The sequence below is a fragment of the Rhinatrema bivittatum genome, chromosome 5, assembly GCF_901001135.1.
Source record: "Rhinatrema bivittatum chromosome 5, aRhiBiv1.1, whole genome shotgun sequence".
In the NCBI taxonomy this organism is placed as follows: domain Eukaryota; kingdom Metazoa; phylum Chordata; class Amphibia; order Gymnophiona; family Rhinatrematidae; genus Rhinatrema; species Rhinatrema bivittatum.
Genome location: NC_042619.1, coordinates 353,725,722 through 353,744,713, shown reverse-complemented (window position 1 = coordinate 353,744,713; position 18,992 = coordinate 353,725,722). Strand labels below are relative to the sequence as shown.

The 18,992-nt window shown below is 43.4% G+C and overlaps 1 protein-coding gene across 2 annotated transcripts in view; it reads right to left on the bottom strand.

The window, feature by feature from the left end:
- The window catches only part of PCID2 (PCI domain containing 2), a 60,631-nt gene that overhangs the window by 6,945 nt on the left and 34,694 nt on the right, over positions 1–18,992 (bottom strand). For both annotated transcript variants that reach the window (XM_029604665.1, XM_029604666.1), the window contains exons 7-13: positions 17,955–18,009; positions 16,004–16,107; positions 14,663–14,738; positions 14,032–14,173; positions 6,639–6,739; positions 1,439–1,512; positions 1,188–1,313 (exon numbers count right to left, since the gene is read on the bottom strand). In XM_029604665.1, the coding sequence (XP_029460525.1) occupies positions 1,188–1,313; positions 1,439–1,512; positions 6,639–6,739; positions 14,032–14,173; positions 14,663–14,738; positions 16,004–16,107; positions 17,955–18,009 (678 nt within the window). The remainder of the gene's footprint in view (positions 1–1,187; positions 1,314–1,438; positions 1,513–6,638; positions 6,740–14,031; positions 14,174–14,662; positions 14,739–16,003; positions 16,108–17,954; positions 18,010–18,992) is intronic.

The window sequence follows — 18,992 nt, the reverse complement described above, 5'->3', positions numbered from 1 at the left end:
ACCCCATCCGGCAATGATTCAAACAAAATTTCATGCAGCATAAATCAATATCAAATATTGTACTGTGCTACTGCTGGGAAACAAAAAAGGACACAAATTTAGCGACTAGGTGGTGTTTAAACTTTTAAAATACTCACAAAAAAACTCTCCAACTTTACCAAGTGGGCAGGATGAGGCCTACGTCAGATATTGATTTCAAGCAATAATCAGAATCTCTTCTGAAGTGTGCGTGCTCTACAGAGGTCGATATTCAAAGGGTTTGCCCGGGTTACTTTGAGTTACCTGGACAAACTCCAAGTTTTAAAATTTCCCACCCTGCCAGGTGTATACATTTTAGCTGAGTAAGTCATTACTCAGCTGAAATTTTAACTGGAACAAAAAGAGGTACAGCTAAAATGTATCCAGCTAGTGCTGATAACCGGGGTAAGTCTGCCACCCTAAATTTGGCCAGGTATATTCAGAATATTTATTCAGATATGTTCTGCTGAATATCCAGATTAAGTTATCTGGATAATGTTCCCCATGCCCTGGTTTATCCAAACTGGACCTCACTGTGTTTAATTCATTCAAGATAATCGGAGTAAAGGCACACCCAGAAATTAAAATTAATCGCGCCATACAGTAGAGTTCAGGCTACTGTTGGCATTAACACTTTTGGGTTTTTGAGCAGTTTCTTATTGCTTAGTTGGCTCATACGTCTACTCATGTTTCATGATTAAACTACAGGACCCACAACTCATGTGAGGAAATGACAACCAAAAATCAGCATCCCTCAAAACTACGTACCACGCTAAAAATAAAGAATGGGATGTAGCTCTCTCTACAGATGAGCCCAAAAATAAATTCTTGATTTAGTATTGTAAGTGTGAACCCTGCCTTTAATCCGGTGATCCTCCCACTGGTGTGGCTTATTGTATTACAAAAACACTAACGTAATGAAACTGGAGCCTACCCGTCAGCATCCTTGACACGATGAAGCCACAATCTGAAAGGTTCCATGCTATGCTGATCTAGAGTCAGGATCAGTTAAGTCCTGACCATGGAAGCATCCCATATTAACATCAGGATTTACAATCCCAATCCTTAATCCTAGAGCATGCTTTCACAGGCTTTCTGCTTTAAAATACACTGTGAATATTGGCAGGACTTCCTCGTCAGCCAGCAAGAAAGTAAACTGCGTAACTTACACTTTCTTGAAGAGGTTCCTGTAGGTGATGATTTTAAGCTTCTCAAGGATCAGGAAGATGCCGCAACGAATAAAAAAGGTCTCGTGTTTAGCAAGGGCCACATTTAGTAGCAAGAGGTTTCCTTCACTATTGGGGAAGAAAAACAGTAGAAATGCAGTTAATTGTGCTCTCCTGCTTTAATGGGTAGCTGATGTTCAAAGTCTGCAAGCAAATGCTATTCGGAGCCATGAAAAGTCACTGGTGTGCCCTACCTCACAGACTTCGTAACGTCAGCAAACTGCATGAGGTCATACTTTCTCAACAGCTGAATTTTTGGCATGTGACCCTAAAAAATAAGTACAAAACATTTATCCAAAACAATATTCAATGTTTATATATAATCTGGAACAAACCACTTCCTGCTAGCATCTTCTTCCTGGGTAACATCGTCTACTGAACCACTTTAAAGTTGTTTGTGCATGGTGGTTATTTTCATTACACATACATTGTCTTGTAAAAATCTTCACACCCTTATTTATTATGAACATTTATTTCGGTGCATTTGATTTTTTATCTTGCCAGTCTAAATAACTTGCTTCTGGCAGGTTACAGTAAAAACACCACACATACATAAAATAAAAATGCAAACACAACAGTAATAAAAAAAAGTCAGCCAAAAATAAAAGGCAAATAAAAAAAAATCATCTTGCCTACTCAAAGGCCTGCTGAAAAATGAAGGCCTTCACTTTCTTTCTGAAACAAAGATAGTCCTTCTCCGGATGAAGATCCAATGGAAAAAGCACCAGTGCAAGATTCCATCAAATGAAGCTGCCTAACAGAGGGGACAGAAAGCACTTGGCAAGAGGGTATATAATTCTGAAGAAGTGATTTTAAATATTTAAGACCATATGCATGAATGGCCTTAAAGACCAAAACTACCTCCTCTTGGAGAAGTCCATTAATGGCTATTAATCAAGTTTGCTTAGGGAATAGCCACTGCTATTAATTGCATCAGTAGCATGGGATCTTCTTAGTGTTTGGGTAATTGCCAGGTTCTTGTGGCCTGGTTTGGCCTCTGTTGGAAAAAGGATGCTGGGCTTGATGGACCCTTGGTCTGACCCAGCATGGCATGTTCTTAACCAATGAATATCAGTGCAGGGGAAATATAAGTCCTCCTACTAACCCCCTGTCATCAGTTGAGCTGCCACATTTTGTATTAACTGTAAAACTCTCAGCAGTTTAGCTGGAAGCTCAAGACAGACTGCATTACAATAATAAGTGCCACTCAAAACCAAAGTCTGAACTACAGATCTAAAATCCTTTAATTTCAATAGAGATTTTAAGTGATGTACAAGCCTCAGTTTAAAGAAGGCTTCATGGCGAGATTTTGATCAAACCTTACCCCCAAATTACAGACCTCAGACCTTCTAGGCAGAACCCAGATTCAGTTGTAGGAGAAGGCGGCTCAGAAAACCTCAGTCTTTTTCAAATTAAGGGCTTAGGCTATTCTGGGCCAACCAAATATGCACAGCATGCAAACACTTGGTAACTACAACACAAGACTGTTGATCATCATCATCATCATGCTGAAGTAGCAGACAAATCTGAATATCACCTGCCCGGATCTGACACACCAATTCCAGGGATTCCAAAACCACCCCCAAAGGATGCAAGAATATATTAAACAGAACCAGGAACAAGGCTAACCCCCCCCCCCTGTGGAACCGCTGTCTTTACTGCCCTCCAGCAGACAAAAAAAAAAAAAAAAGATTGAAACCATCGTAGAATCTCACAATCCATACCCATGGCACCCAGTCGATCTAATAACAAAAAGAGTGGCTCAACATATCAAATGCCGATGAAATATCCAAACAAAACAAAAAAGAATCAGAACCAGATGACCATGATCAAGATAAGTCCTCAGGGAATCAGTGAGGCACCAAGATCTCAAAGCTGTGTCCCCTACAAGAATCTGACTAGAACCGATCCAGATCATCCTCTTCTAAAAAATCCTGTTTTTTGTGCTAACACAATCAGCTCAATTAAGTTATCCACACCAGGGATGTTTGAAACAGGCCGATAACTGGCAGGGGGCAGGGGGGAAAATAACAGCCTTCTTTAATACAGAGGACATAAGACCCTCTCTCTCAATAAGAGATCAATAATTCATGTTATTGTTTCCTCCAATATGTTCTCAGCTGCCTTAAACAAATTAGCAGAACAAGGATCTAAGACACTTCCAGAGCCTTTCATAGACGATAATAAACAACAGACCTGTTTAATGGAGACTCGGCTAAATTTCTCCCATAGCAAAGGGAGAAGGCACCATACCAGAGACAGAGGTAAAAAAAAAAAATCACAAAGAGACTTCAGATGAAAAACATTACAATTAATAGAAGAACTGATCTTTGTGAGGGATGTACTAGGACCTTGGTTAGTCCCTGCGCAGGACGGACATATATATTGTGGTTAGACCAGAGCTACTAGGAAAAAGCGTCTGGCAAAAGCTAAGATGGCCATCAGAGGGACCACATTACCCCACAGTCCCTGATAACTACGGTAGCACCTGGCAGGATAACAGCAATCATTGCCATACTAAGTAGGAGGAGGTACAGAAAAGCAGTTTTTTCTGCTTTTCTGTACTTGTTTTTGATGCGCTCAGCTATTAAATCCTGCTGCATGGTTTGTTTGTTTTTTTTGCATCGGGAGTGAATGCCCAACAGCCTCATTCACATGCACTTGCGTGTGATGAGCGCTGTTAAGATTCACTCCGCGTTGGACGCGCGTTGAATAGGCGCTAATCCTCTTATTGCATTAGGGGCTTGATTAGCGCCTATTCAACCCGTGTCCGACTGCAATGAGTGTATAAGTCCTCACACTCCTTGACTGAATATTCGTTTTACGCCGTACACACTGTACCTTTGAAGCAGGCTTTATGAAGACCGGTTCCACTGGGATTCCAACATCCTTTGCGACCGTCTCATGTGGAATCTGGCCATTGGGACACCGTGCACTGTTACTGTATATTTCCCTGACTGTATGGGCGGTGTAAGACACTGCATATCAACCTAACGCCATCCCTGCAGTAAAGCATGTGACAGCAGCAGGAACAGGGAGGCTTGTGAAGAGCAGGAAAAGGTGGATGATGCAAAGTACAGACAGGATCCTCGAAGGAAATTTGTTCCGGTGCTCCACAGATACGAGACCGGGGGAGTGGCCCAGAAAGGAGGATTCCTATAGAAAATCTGTGCCGAAGACTGGAGACCTCAGATGATCCCCAGCTGAACTGAAAGGCTGAGCTCTTCTACAAAGAAGAACCAGCAAATGCTGCACCACACACCGCTGTGACTCCTAGCTGTTACTGCTACAGAACAAGCTTCCAGAGGCGTGAAGATTTATGCAATCAAGATTTCTATATTTTTAATTACTTTTAGAATATTTCTATAATTCTTCTTTCATGATGAAAGTGTAGAGTATGTTATATAGGTCTGTGAAATAAACTCCTACTTTCATGCATTTTGATTTCTATTTTTTTTTTTTTTTTTAGACATCAGAATCTGAAAAATATTCAAGGGTTTGACGACTTTTACAAGGCATTGTACATTCAACCCACAGTTCCCATTAGGAAGACCAAAAGAGAAAGCTGAGGAGGAATCTCAAGGGGGGACAGAAAATGTAAACAACACACACACACACAAAAAAAAAAAAAAAAGATACGACCATTGTCCAAGACAGTGATAGTGCAGAGGCAAAAAAAGAAGCTGGTTCCACATCTGAGGAGACAAACAAAAGAACGCAAAAAGCCAAGACTTAACCTACAGTAGGGGAGATGCTAACAATCCTTGAGAGGCACACAATACAGTGGGGATGAGCTGATAGACATGGCGAGGCGCTTTAAAAACCAGCAACAGCAAAGCACCCAACTGTAGAACTTTATTTAACCTGGCACCCTGAAAAGGAATACATATTGCGCTGCATTTGTCAATAAAGAACTTTTAGGAGCATTAAATAACTGAGCAGGTGGGACATGTTAATTTGATCGGGTTATTTCTCACAGCAGGAGCTGATTACCCAATTTCTTTTAATATCTCATTAGCTTGCTTGTCTGCCACCTTGACAATTCCATTTTTTTTTTTGATGAGCCAGAGACAAATGTCATCCTGTAAGCACTACTACCGGTCCCCGAAAGGGAATTCTCTGCAGCACCATGCTCTCCCTTCACAAGTGCCTGAAACCTAAATGATACACCTACTGGAAACCTGATACCACAGTTCTAGAAAACAGAACATAGTTTGTTCATTTTTCCCAGGCTCTTTTAAAACCCTTTCTCCAGCTGCAGGCTCCAATGGTCTTCTGGAAATGAAAAGTTAATTGATTTGTACAGAACTTTCATTTTCTAACCTACTGATCAGTGTAAAATCTGTGGGTTTAATCACTTCTTGTTGCATCTTCTCGGGCCGATACAGTAAAATCGCGGGAGAGCGGGCGTGCGCACAGGCCACTCTTCTGTGCCCACGATAAAGAATTAAAAAAAAAAAAATACTGTATTTATGAATTTTCAACTTACAATAAGTATCATTCAGTTTTACATTATTCAAATTCCTTTGAATATTCTTTAGGTATACAAAATATCCTAATATTAATCAAAATAATTGTTAAATACGATACAGTATTTTAATTTATTAAAATTAGGGCCCGAGGTAAAAAGAGGCGCTAGGGCCACTAGCGCGTCCCTAGCGCCTCTTTTTTCACAGGAGCGGTGGCTGTCACCTCCTGTGAAAAAAGGAGCTGACAGCCGCCGCTCAATTTTACCGGCGTCTGTTCTCAAGCCCGCTGACAGCCATGGGTTCGGAAACCGGACGCCGGCAAAATTGAGCGTCCATCTTTCGACCCGCGAGCCTATTTCAATTTTTTTTTTTTAACTTCTCTTTTAACTTTTGGGACCTTCGACTTAATATCGCCATGATATTAAGTCGGAGGGTGCACAGAAAAGCAGTTTTTACTGCTTTTCTGTGCACTTCCCTGGCTGCACATTTTATTTTCTGTATCGCGCGGGAATACCTAATAGGGCCATCAACATGCATTTGCATGTTGCGGGCGCTATTAGGTTCGGGGTGGTTGGACGCGCGTTTTGGATGCACTATTACCCCTTACTGAATAAGGGATAAAGCTAGCGTGCCCAAAACGCGCGTCCAATCGCGGGTTAACAGTGCGCTCCGCTGGAGCGCACTGTACTGTACTGGCCTGTCTGCTGTTAAATGTAAATAGTTCCAGTACGTGACTAGTCTGTGCTGGCAGCATGAGTGCACAGCACACCAAAACTAATAGAATATTACAGCTGTAAAATAACCAAGTGATAAACACCCACACAAAGATAGGTGACCAGAGGGTATGTACACCTTACTGAACGAGATTTCAGCCCTTTTGTAAGGGATGGCTTCTATCTGGCTGGCGGGTCATCTCGCCACTCACCAGCAACATCTTCACCGGCAGCAAGTAAATCAGAATCATCCTTTTGTTCTTCTGGCTCGAGCGATGACAGTGCTCAAAGGCAAAGGACAGGTAATCTTCAGCTAAACATAAAACAAAAACAAAAATAGCAATGCCACCGGGAAAACAAAACACACAACTCAACAGTAAGAGGCTAAACAAAGAGGGCCTGCCTGTCCAATTTACCATCAGAGGAGATAAAAGTAAATAAAGAACCACACAACGAGAGATCTGTAACCTGCTACATGTTTACCCCATGGCTTAGGACCTACTGAATCTAATACAAGTCTATGGGCAGAGTTCAGGAAAGTGACAAATCAACTAGTCAGAGAAGATATAAATACAAACTGATCATTAGAAAGAAGATAAGTGGCGCCACAAGTTTTCACTAGGATACAATGATAAACAAGATGGAACAAATTGTAATTCACACGATCAGATCTTAATCCTGAAGGCAACAATAATTGGCATAAAGACCCACACAAGCAAGAACAAGTTTCATAGCCATTTACCTGGGCGATCAGCAATCGACTCAGATAAATTGGGCTGTCTGAAAACTGCCCTCCGCCGACGAGCTAAAAGTATGCCCAGTTCCACAATGGGTCTACTTTAAACCAGGTTAAAACAAGGCAATCCGGGGGGGGGGGATGGTTTAGGATGGAGGAGTAAAACCGCACATGTATATGGGATGCCGAACACGCACAATGCTATTTTACCCTCTCCCTTCCTGCCAACAGCAGGTAGCAAGTATGGGCCAGATTTTCAAAAGGTTACGTGCGCTAGGCCTATTTTAGCAAGCCCAGTGGCACACGTAAAGCCCCGGGACGCGTGCAAGTCCCGGGGCTTCACAAAAGGGGCGGGGCGTGGGAGGGGCCATTGCCGCTGTATCCAGGGATCGCGTGCCGGCAGCCTGCTGGCGCGCGCAACTTGCACCTGCCCAGAGGCAAACGCAAAAGGTCGGATAAAACTTCTGGGGGGGTTAGAGTAAGGATCGGGGGGGGGGGGGGGAAGGTTAGGGGAAGGGGTGGAAAGATCAGGCTAGGGGGAAGGGAACGGAGGAAGGCAGCGCGGCTTGGCGTGCGCAAGGTGTCCAATCGTGCAGCCCCTTGCGCGCGCCGATGCCGGATTTTATAACATGCGCTCGCGTGTTATAAAATCGGGCATACATGTGCGTGCGCTGGATAGCGAGCATGCGCATGTTATAAAATCCACCCCGTGTGAGCACTTTCTCTGTGAAAACTTGCTACAAAGTATGTGGGGTAAACAAGTGAGGTATTTGAACATTTCCTCCAATATTACTACACTTAATTCCTCAAGTGTTTTTACACATACACTGAACATGCTGCAGTATTAACCTCATTTCTCCATTAAAAAAAGAAAAGTGACTACTTGACCAAAGGCACTATCTGCGTGAAAATCTTGTTCCAGACAATGTTTGACAAAAGTATGAATAGAGGTTCTAGGTAGCTGCTTTACAGACGTCTTGGACAGAAGTGGCCATGGAAAAAACCTACTGAAGTTTTGATTGCTCGAATCTGATGAGTTTTGACTCTGTTATAACAGAAGAAGATACAGTCCAAACAGCCAAGAAGAAAGTGTCTGCTTTCCCACTGAATGACCTGGTTTGTTTGGATCATGAGAGATGAATAGTTGAGTTTTCCTGTGAGGCTTTGTCCTTACCAAGTAATACAGCATAGCTCTTCTACAATCAAAAGTGTGGTGTGCTCGTTCTGCATTACAGGGATGAAGGACTATAGATCAATTCAAATGGAATTGAGGAAAGACCTTCAGCAGAAATGTTGGATGAATAATCAGTAGTACTCAGTTTTTGACTATTTGAGAATACGGGAGGTCTACTACTTGTGCCTGGAGTTTGCTTACTCTATAAGCCAAAGTAACTGCTATAGAGAAAAGAACCTTCCGAGTTAGAAATTTGATGCAGTTAGATGCCAAAAGGTTAAAATGGAGGATTCATCACTCGACAACACTAGGTTTAGGTCCCTTTGAGTCAGAAGATCTTTTATAGACGTTGAGGATGGAAGAGCCTTTTTATGAATCATCATTGGACGGCAGGACACCAGAAGACCTTCAGAAGGGTGGTGATATGCTGCAATAGATGTGACTTAGAGAGATACAGAAGGTATTGCAACAATGCAGAGGGGTTTTGCAGTGAAAGGGATTCTGGTCTTGGAATTTAAGAGAGCGCGAGAGAGAATGAGGTCCTTCCATTTAAAATTGTAGGAACATCTAGTGGATCGTTTCCTCACTGCTAATAGTACTGCTTTTATCTCAGAGGGAAGAGACATGTGCTGTAAAGGTTAGTGGTCAGCATACATGTTGTTAACGCTACAGAATGAAGGATGGAGTAAAGACATCCGTCTTACAGGGTGAGGAAATATGGAAAGATTGTGAGGGTGATTGGCTGCACTATTGCCAATAGTGCAGCCAATCACCCTAATCAAGAGATTGCAAACACATCCAAAACCATGGCATTGGGATCTGGTCTCTGAACAATACAGAGGATGTTTGTAACTGAAGAACTGCAAAGAAACCCTTTCGTGAAAGTCTCCATTGTTGAAAAGTATTTCAGAAGATCTTTTGGGGTAGAGACCACTTGTGAGGTTGAAGGTGACAACTCAGAGAATCTGCCAAAATGTTGGTTTTTCATGGAATATGTATGGCATAGAGGTGTACATTTCTCTCTATTGTCCATGTCATATCTTTAGGGCTTCTTGACACAATGTTCAAGATCCTGTTCCTCTTTTTTTGTTTATATAATACATTGTTACAATATTGTATGTCTGCATCTGAAGTACTTCCCCCTTTATGAAGAGTTTGAAAGCTATGAATGCTTTGAAAACTTATTTTTAGAATATTTCCACAAAGATTTTGTTTCTTTTTGATCCATATGCCTTGAGAACAAAATAAGCCTAGGTGCACTCCCCAAGGCTTGATTGGATGAATCTGTTAAGGTTTCTTGAACCTGACCAGGGTGGAAAAAACATGTCTTCATAGGAAATTGATGGGTGATTCCATCAAGTCAGAGAGTTCCAAAAGAGGGGGGAGAAAAATTAGTAACCTGTCTTGAAAGTGGTTGAGGCTGTTGGCTCTAAAGTTATTTTAGATACCATTGTGGTATTCTCATGTGCAGCCATGCAACAGGGTAGTTCCATGAAGCTTCTGGCTGACACTGATTTCAGGTTGCAAAGCGAACATAACAGTTTCAGTAGTTTGGTCATAGTAGAGGACAAATACTAGAAAGAGGAGAGTTTGAATTGTGAGCGCTGTGGAGATCTTGGCTTTTTGTAAGGATCCACTTGATATGAAGACATTTTCTCTCTTATAGGAGCTATCATCACAGCTAGACATTTTGGGGTAGATTTTAAAAGCCCTGCGTGCGTGCCGGTGTGCCTATTTTGCATAGGCTGCCAGCGCGCGCAAAGCCCCGGGACGCACGCAAGTCCCGGGGCTTTGCTTGGGGGCGTGTCGCGGGCGGCGCGGCATTTGGGGGCGTGTCCGGGGGCATGGCGACGGTCTGTGAGCGGGGCCAGAGGCGTGATGGCGGTCCGGGGGCGGGGCAGAGGGCTCCGGCACAGCAGCCTGTGCCGGGGCAGGGAGCCGCTGATGCGCGCAGGTTACGCCTGCCAGAGGCTGGCGTAACTCAACGGAATAAGGTAGGGGAGGGGGATGGGTTAGATAGGGGAAGGGAGGGAAAGGTGGGGGGGGGGTACAAAAAGAAAAAGTTCCCTCTGAGGCCGCTTCGATTTCAGAGCGGCCTTGGAAGGAATGGAGGCAGGCTGCTGATTTTGCGCAGCCGCATAGCGCGTATCTTTTAAAATCCGGCGTACTTTTGTTTGCGACAGTTGCGCGTACTTTTTAAAAATCTACCCCTTTGTGAAGACTTTCAGGGCTGCTGAAAGGCCAAATGGGAGGACTTTGCATTAGTAATGGTTATCTACTGTGAACCTGAAATATTTCCTGTGGTTTAGACAGATGGGACTATGTATACATGCATCTCTAAAGGTTTAATGTTAGCAACCAACCATTCACTTCAAAAAAGGGGAAGGATGGTGGCTAGTGAGTTCATTTTGAACTCTCATTTGATATTTGTTTTAATTCTCTGAAATCCAAGAGAAGGGAGAAGGCCACCTGATTTTTTGGGAATAAGGAAGTATTTGCCCTCCTCTGTTTCTGGGACTGGCTCGATCACATGTGATGCAAGGAGAGCTGCTAGCTCTTGTCTTAATATGGAGACCTGATGGGCGAGTGGAGAAAAAAGGCAGAAGAGTTTTTTGACATTCAATCTGTAACCTTTAAGAATGATGTTGAGAACCCATCGTTCGTCGTGATGAGGGACCAAAACCAAAGCTTTTCCCCCTTTGGAAATTGGTAGTAGTCAAGAACTGGGTGTTTGCTTCTGGGATGACTCTTCTATGGATTTGATCTGAGGCCTTTCCCTGTAGCCTAGACTAGAGTTGTTGCTGTTGAAGCTGAAGGTTTTAAAACAGTTGCCTTTGGTATGGATAGGGATTATACCATTATGATACTAGTACACTGAGGGAGATATCTTCTTTGATAGGCTATTGGATCTGTAGTGACAGAGATTAGAGTCTGCAATGTTGTGCACTGTTCTTTGATATTGACAGTTTCACCCCATCTCCAAAACAATTATCTCCTGTACCAATAGCACCTTTAATTTGTCATAAACATCCTCTCTTAGGCTGAAGGATTTTAGCCAAGCCAATCTTCTGGCAGCTATAGCAACAGCTGAAGCTCTAGAGAAAGTATAGTTATCATAGATAGAATTTGAGATGTTTTGAGCATTCATTTGCCACTAGAATGTGAGAATAAAACATTTTGTTGAAGATCAAGTGGAAGAGAAGCCGAGTCACCTTTGATCTTATGCAAGATATTGTACAAGTATTACATCACCTGGAACTGATGTGCAGATATCCTGCTTTGCAGCATGGCTACTTGATAAAATTTATCTCTCATGTTGTCTAGGATTATGCATTCTTTTCCTGGAGGATTATTGAGTTGATCTTGGATTTTTTAGCCTTACATAGCGCCGATTCAACCCCTACTGAATCATGAAGAAGTTGAATTTTATCATGACTCGGGCATACATTTCAAGTCAATTCTTCTGGCCACTGGCATTGTAGAAAATGGAGTTACCCACATCTTGGAATGGAGGTCCTGAAGGGCCTTATGCACTGGAACAGCACAAGGTTGCTTTGGTGCTTTGATATATTTCAGCACCCCTGGCATGTCCTCAGATGGCTCTTGCAATTGAAATGGGATACTGTGTCATTTTTTGAATGAACAACGGATAAGAGACATTCTCCAGTGGAGTATTACCCAGAGGCAGCCCTGTAGATTCTGGAAGAGTATGTTCTGAAAAAGAATCATAAGAATCCGAGTCTACAGCTAGGAAATGGATTGATGAGAGAGAGACTTCATCTGAGAAGACCGTAGGGTCTCTTTTTCTATAGGTTTCTGAAAAGGGAGAACTGAAGACAATGTCCATGTTCTGAGAAAGCTTCCCAAGTATAGGGATACACTTTTGAAAAGTTTCACATAAAATCTTGCTACATTTTCTATAGAAAAGCCTGGCTATTTTTGTCTGGTGGGAAAACTATTGGAAATGTCTAATTCTGGCACCAAAACTGACGGCGATTACTTTCCCACCGTTTTCAGCATTGATGCAGTCTGCGCAGATGTGCTCAGCCCCGAGAGATCCTGCGCACAAGCCTGAAGCTGAGGCTTTGGAAGATGGCACCAACTTACATGTTTGTCTAGAACGAAGATTCCTGTGGTGAGACTTCTGGGCTAAAGGTGACCTATCCTTGTGCCGATGAGAGCAGGAGAAGCCTCTAACTTCCCCGCTTGATCTCCTTTTATTTAGAAGTTCTGATCCGCCTGGCAAAGAGGTCCTTCCCCTTAGGGGAGATGCATCACAGAAAGGTTTAAATTGACAGCTCATGGAGACATCCTTCCTCAAGCTGTATAGGTCTTGGTGTCATGAGAGGATCCCAAACATCGTATGCAGGGTTTGTGGAGGTCCGTGGTAACCATTTTTATTGCCGCCTTTAAACTACAAGTTAAACAACTGCTTGCTCGAAATCACCAACTCTAAAAAAAAATGAATTTTTTTTGTTTTGAGACTTGAAGAAAAAAAAAAGAATGGACAACCCTAAATTGAGACAAATGTAGGACAAGAAAACTAGAAAAGCAATAGGAAAAAAAAGGAACCTAGATGGAAAAAAAATGTTGGTGGTGCAGAAAGAGCAAAGTATATCCTCCTAAAAAAACAGCAGGAAAAAAGAATGGCGTAGGAAACTTGGGTGGGGCCGGTGCTCGGGAACTCCCATGCATGCTCAGAAACCTTTCTTTCTAAGCTCTAGGAGAACCTTTCCGTTCAGGCACTGTTGGAGGACATCCCCCATTTTTGTGGTTGAGTTTTTTCCTGCTTGTTCTTGGAATAAAAGTTGTGTCATAAGAGACATCCTACGGAAACTTTCTGTTTAAAATACCATTCCAAGCCAAAAACCGATCAGACAGATAACAAAGGGGCTGGAACCTACTCTACAGCCATAAGAGATCACCATTACTCCGCCAATATCAGAATGTTAATGTTCACCTAAGAGAGTAAAGATATTTCTTTTCTGTCCAGTGACAGATTCGGAAGCAATTATGTTAAATTCAACATTTATTCTGTTTCAATTTTACATTTTTTTTTTTTAAAGAAGTAAACTTGAAAGTGGCATATTAAGATATTTGTTAGACTAACACAGATATCTCTCCTCAGCTCTTTGTTAGTTTTCCTTTAATGGAAATATACACTTTAATGGAAATATACACTCAAAACTTAGAAAGCAGAATAGAGATATTAGGTTTCATTAAACTACTTGGTAGGATCTATTTTTCTACCAAAATAACCGTAGAGAGGAATTGGCCAGTAGTTAGAATAGTGGGCTGGGAACCAGGAGTCCTAAGATTAAGCTCTGTTCCTGCCAGCTGCGACTGTGGGCAAATAATGTTTTCTCTCTTGTTGCCCGAGGGCAAGGATTAATTTCATCAGTATGTAAATTTGCTGGAGGGCACAAACACCTAAGCAAACATCCCACACCAGCATTTCCTTCTGGTTTGGACACACACACAGGATATGTAATTGCTAATTTTCTTGTTCTATACTAAATGGGCCCCGTATAGCAATTACCATGCAGTCAGCAGCACCCAGTCAATGGAAACACACAGACTCTATATCCGTGGCTTATTTCAAGTTTATGAAGGAACACGTGACCCTGAACGGTGCCAAACGCATTGTTAGAGGGACCCGAAGTGCATTCAGGATCAACCTATTTTGGATGAATACCTTGTTTGAAATCACTGTCAAACATGGCTTTGCGTCCCACGTAGTATCTGTACGTAACTCTCTGTGCCATGCTATATTCATCTTTCAAGTTTGAGCTATCAATCGCTCTGATCAGTGGTTTACAAAGGTGCAGCTTGTTGATCTGTGGGGACGAAAAGAGATCCCCTTATTGAACAACTCACCAGGGATGTCACAAATACTTTTTTTCAAAAAGTACAAAGACCAGGGGACACACAACGAAGCTACTAGATTATACATTTAAAACTAATAAGAGAAAATATTTTTTACTCAATGCATACTTAAGCTCTGGAATTCATTGCCAGAGGATGTGGTGAAAGTATTAGTGTAGCTGTGTTCAAAAAAGGTTTGAACAAGTTCCTGGAGAAAAAGCCCATAAACCTTTATTAAGGTGGAGCTGCAGAAATCCACTGCTTATCTCTGGGATACGCAGCTTGGAATCTGTCTATCCCTTGGGATCCTGCCAGGTACTTGAGATTGGCTTGGCCACTGTTGGGAACAGGATACTGGGCTTGATGGACCTTTGGTCTGACACGGTACGGCAAACCTTATGTTCTAAATACTTCGTTTCGAAAGAACAGGGAAAAAAAAGCTTCTTCTGCTGGGTTCATACCTTAAAATAAATTTTGAACAGTTGATTCACCAGAAATAACATTCCCCACTTCTTGGAATCATCAATACCAGCTCGACTATTTGGAAAAAAAAATAGAGAAAGACAACACTATAAACAAGAGCTGCAACAGTATACGTTTTGTTTGTTTTTTTCTGTCTACTCCATAATGCCAGATAAGATGTCCCTTATACTATCAATAGGGTCTGTAACACGGATAGATACTTCTCCATTACTACTGGAAAGGCTTTAATGGTTATAAACTTTTTACTATCCCTTTCCAGAAACAGGCCCTGTAGTTCACATATTGAATTGATGACAGGAAGACTAGAGCTGAATCTCTTTAGATTGGTAGCAGCCCTGTTCATAGCCTCTAAGGGAATCACAGCAAAGGCCACCGTCACACTGTGTCTTCTCAGCCGGCCAAAAAAACAAACTTAGAAATGGGGCTCTGGAAAGCTGTATCCTGTTTTCCTGTCCACAGGAATTTATTGGTGTTTTCAACGTAGGGGAGGGGTGCAGTGGTGATTTTGGGCTGGGTTATCACTCAGAACCTTTCCGGCTGCCTGCCAGACAAGAGGAGCATGTGATGGGGAAAAATAAATAAGAGAGCGAGAGTATGCAGGTGAGAACGGGAGCTGCCCCGGGCTTTGGTCGGACTGCACTGCATCTCACACGCCAAAGACAAATTGAGTCAATGGCCACCCCTGGGAGCCAGTATTCCCCTCCCCCCCCCGACCGCGTTGCGCATGGGGGGCGGCTGTGGCAGGAAGGACGGGCTATCATAGCCGGCACTCACCATGCAGGGAGAAGGAAGAGCAGGCCCACTGGGGCCTCAGGAGCCAGAATCTGTGGTGCATGCAGGGGGGGAAAAGAAGGCTGAGCCCCTGAAGCCCAAAAAGAAGAGAGGCAGGGGAAGGGGTTGCAGCAATAAGCTGAGCCGTGATGGAGCAGGTTGGATGGTTGGGAAGAGAAGACAGGTAAGGAAAGGCTAGGGGGGGGGGAGTGAAAAAGACGACGAAGAGGATGAGTTGGTGCTCTGATGACCGATGGAAAAAAAAGAGAAGAAGGTCAGTGCAGCTCAGGCACCACCCCCCTTACTCCACATCTTCTCCCCACCCCATCGCCCCTCAAGCCTGGCACATTTTAGAAAATCATCCCTGGTGGGGAGGGAACTAAGATAAATGCCCAAGACTACGCCCTCTTCATGCCGCATCTTGGGATTGACATGGCTATGCCAAGGCCAGGACACGAGGGACGGCTTCCGGTGGGGAAAAGCACCCAACAAAAGTTGCAAATGACAGGCTAAAAAAAAAAAAAAAGAAACGCTCCAAGCTTACTCACGTGTCACTTGCACAGACTCGAAAGCAGCTCATCAACAGCTCTGCGGCTTTCTCCAACATGTCCCCTATCTTGCCTTTCCCTTTCTTCACCAGTTGCTGTTCAGCCTAGCAGGACATGGAGAAGTTGACTATAGTAATGCCAGACGCGTCTTCCCAAAGAGCTGAGCCAGCGGCCTCTCTCTCTCACAAAAAACTGCACACTGGGGGGGGGGAGGGGGCCGATGCAATCAGACGCCGGTCTCCCTAACACGCGCGCACGGCCGCATCCCCCCGGGCGCCTGATGCAATGTTAAAATGGAGATGCTGCATGCAAAAGGAAAAATGGTGCCCTCCCCCAGCACTCAAACGCATTGGGCGCGTATCCGCAATTTTGCCGCCTGCTATCGTGTATGTGTACTGTGGGTGTAAAGCGCGCGTCCGGACATCTTTTTTTTTTTTTTTTTCACATCGAGCCATTATATCATCCCTCTATTTTTCAATGCCAAGGACAGCGTTGCGAGGAAACTAATTCGGAGGAACCACAGAGGTCAGTCATTTTTAATTTATCATGAGCTCCTTCACTCGCGAATTGACCTAACGCCAGCTCCGGGGCCGGAGATAAGTTTGCCACATTAAAAAAAAAAAAGTGCGCATTGGGCGCCCGGCAATTTTCTGCATCAGGGGGGTAAATAGCTAATAGCCGCAGCGGCATGGAATTTACATGTGATGAGCGCTATCGGCAACAGAGTTGTTTGGTCACGCGTTTCGGACGTGCTCATCTCCTTATTGCATCGGGCGCTAGTCTAGCGCGTCCAAAAAACGCACATCCAACCGCGCGTAAACCTGTGCGCTGGGCGCACTTTATTGCATCGGCCCCTGTATGTCATATGCTATATCTCCGAAAAACAATGCGATTTGGTAGAGCAAAAAAAAAAAGTTGCTTACCTGTACCGGGCATCCTCTGAAAACAGCAGCTCATCAGTCATACAGCCGAGTCACAGGACTACGCATGGCCCCAAGGATTTATTCTGGAATCCAGACTGCCCACGCGAGGGGCTTCCCAAGCAAGGAACAGACAAGAACAGCTCCCAAAATGGGGATCTAGATGGGTTTGTGTGACTGGTGAACCGATATCTTCAGAGAACACAGGCTACAGGCAAGCAATTTTGCTTTCTCTGCAGACAAACAGTTCACCCAGTGCACAACTGGAACTCTTCCGCTAAGTGTCGTCGTCTACGAAAGAGGGGAGGAAAAGAAAGTAATCGCCAACAGTTGAAAAACATGGTTTTGTTAGGGGAGAGTCCCTTTTCTTTTGTAAAAAAACAAAAGAACAGGGAGAAACCTCCACAAAAATCACAAGAAGTAGAAACCAACAGATTCTAAGAAACCTTGATCCCATGTCTCCCCCTCAGCTTTCCATTCAATTTGCTGTGCATGATTTTGTTTTGCCACAAACAGGCCCAAGTCATTACATCCCATTCATCCAAACTAAATCTCGCAGCACCCCCAAAGTTTGAGACCCCCAAGCTAAAGCCATTTCCGAGTTATAAAGGGAGAACCCAAACCAGCCATGCAAACTCAGACACTGGTGTGATCTCCTAAGCCTCTCTTTAGCTAGAAAGAGGCTAAAAAACAGACCTTAGTAGAGGGGTTAGGCTCTACCCTTCAGACGCGGTGGGTGAACTGCTCATCTTCAGAGAAAATATATTTATAACAAACATTTTAATGCAGAAAAAAAGCTTACGAGGAGCTTGGCAGAATACATATGACATCCCAGTGCAATATATTCATGCCAACAAAAGCTGGGACTACTTTATAACTGATTGCATTTCATATTAAAATACAGAACATGCAACTGAACGATATTTATATTATTATGCGTATACACAAAAACGAGACACGAAGTTAATGCTACAATATGTGTTTCATGCATAAAACTGATTGATTACAGCATCAACTTCTGATTCACTTACATTATTAGCAAATATTCGTAGGTCAAGGGCAACAGCATACATTATAGGTAAAGCCCTGTGGAGGAAACAACCCAAAACACTTAATTAGAAACTGATGAAGCTATGAAAGTAGATAAGGCCAGAACCTAATCATTTTCTTTCCGATTCATAAAACCGTGGATGTCATAGTACCTCGGCATGTCCCTATAATGCCATCACAGCTTAAGCTGTACGTACAGATCTGGCCACCCAGTCTCAAGAAAGATGAAACAGAACCAGGAAAGGTATACAGAAGGGCAACAAAAATGATTAAGGGGATGGAACATCTTCCTTATGAAAAAAAAAGCAGAACAGGTTAAGGCTTGGAGACAAGACAACTAAGAGGGGACATGACCGAGATTTATAAAATCATGAGTGGGATAAAGGAGGTTAATAGGAAATGATTATATATATTAAGGGACAATCCATGAAACTCACAAAACTGTTGAAAAGAACTGGTCCAAAATCTGATCCCTGAGGCACACTCGGGACGATACAGAAAAACACGCGGGAGAGCCGGCGAGTGTCGCTAGCGCCTCCTTTTTGACAGGAGCAGCAGCTGTCAGCGGGTTTGACAGCTGATGCTCAATTTTACCGGCGTCTGTTCTCGAACCTGCTGACAGCCACGGGTTCAGAAAACGGATGCCGGCAAAATTGAGTGTCCGTCTTCCGACCCGCGGGCAGATTTTTAATTTTTTTAAATTACATTTTGGGGCCTCTGACTTAATATCGCTTTGATATTAAGTCAGAGGGTGCACAGAAAAGCAGTTTTTTCTGCTTTTCTGTGCACTTCCCCAGTGCCGGCCGAAATTAACCCCTGTCTTTGGCAGGCGTTAATTTCTGAGAGTAAAATGTGTGGCTTGGCTGCACATTTTACTTTCTGAATCACGCAGGAATAACTAATTTGCATGTTGCGGGCGCTATTAGTTTCGGGGGGGGGGGGGGGGGTTGGCCGCGCGTTTGACGCACTATTAAAGCTAGCACGTCAAACACGTGGCCAAACCTGGGCTAACAGTGCGC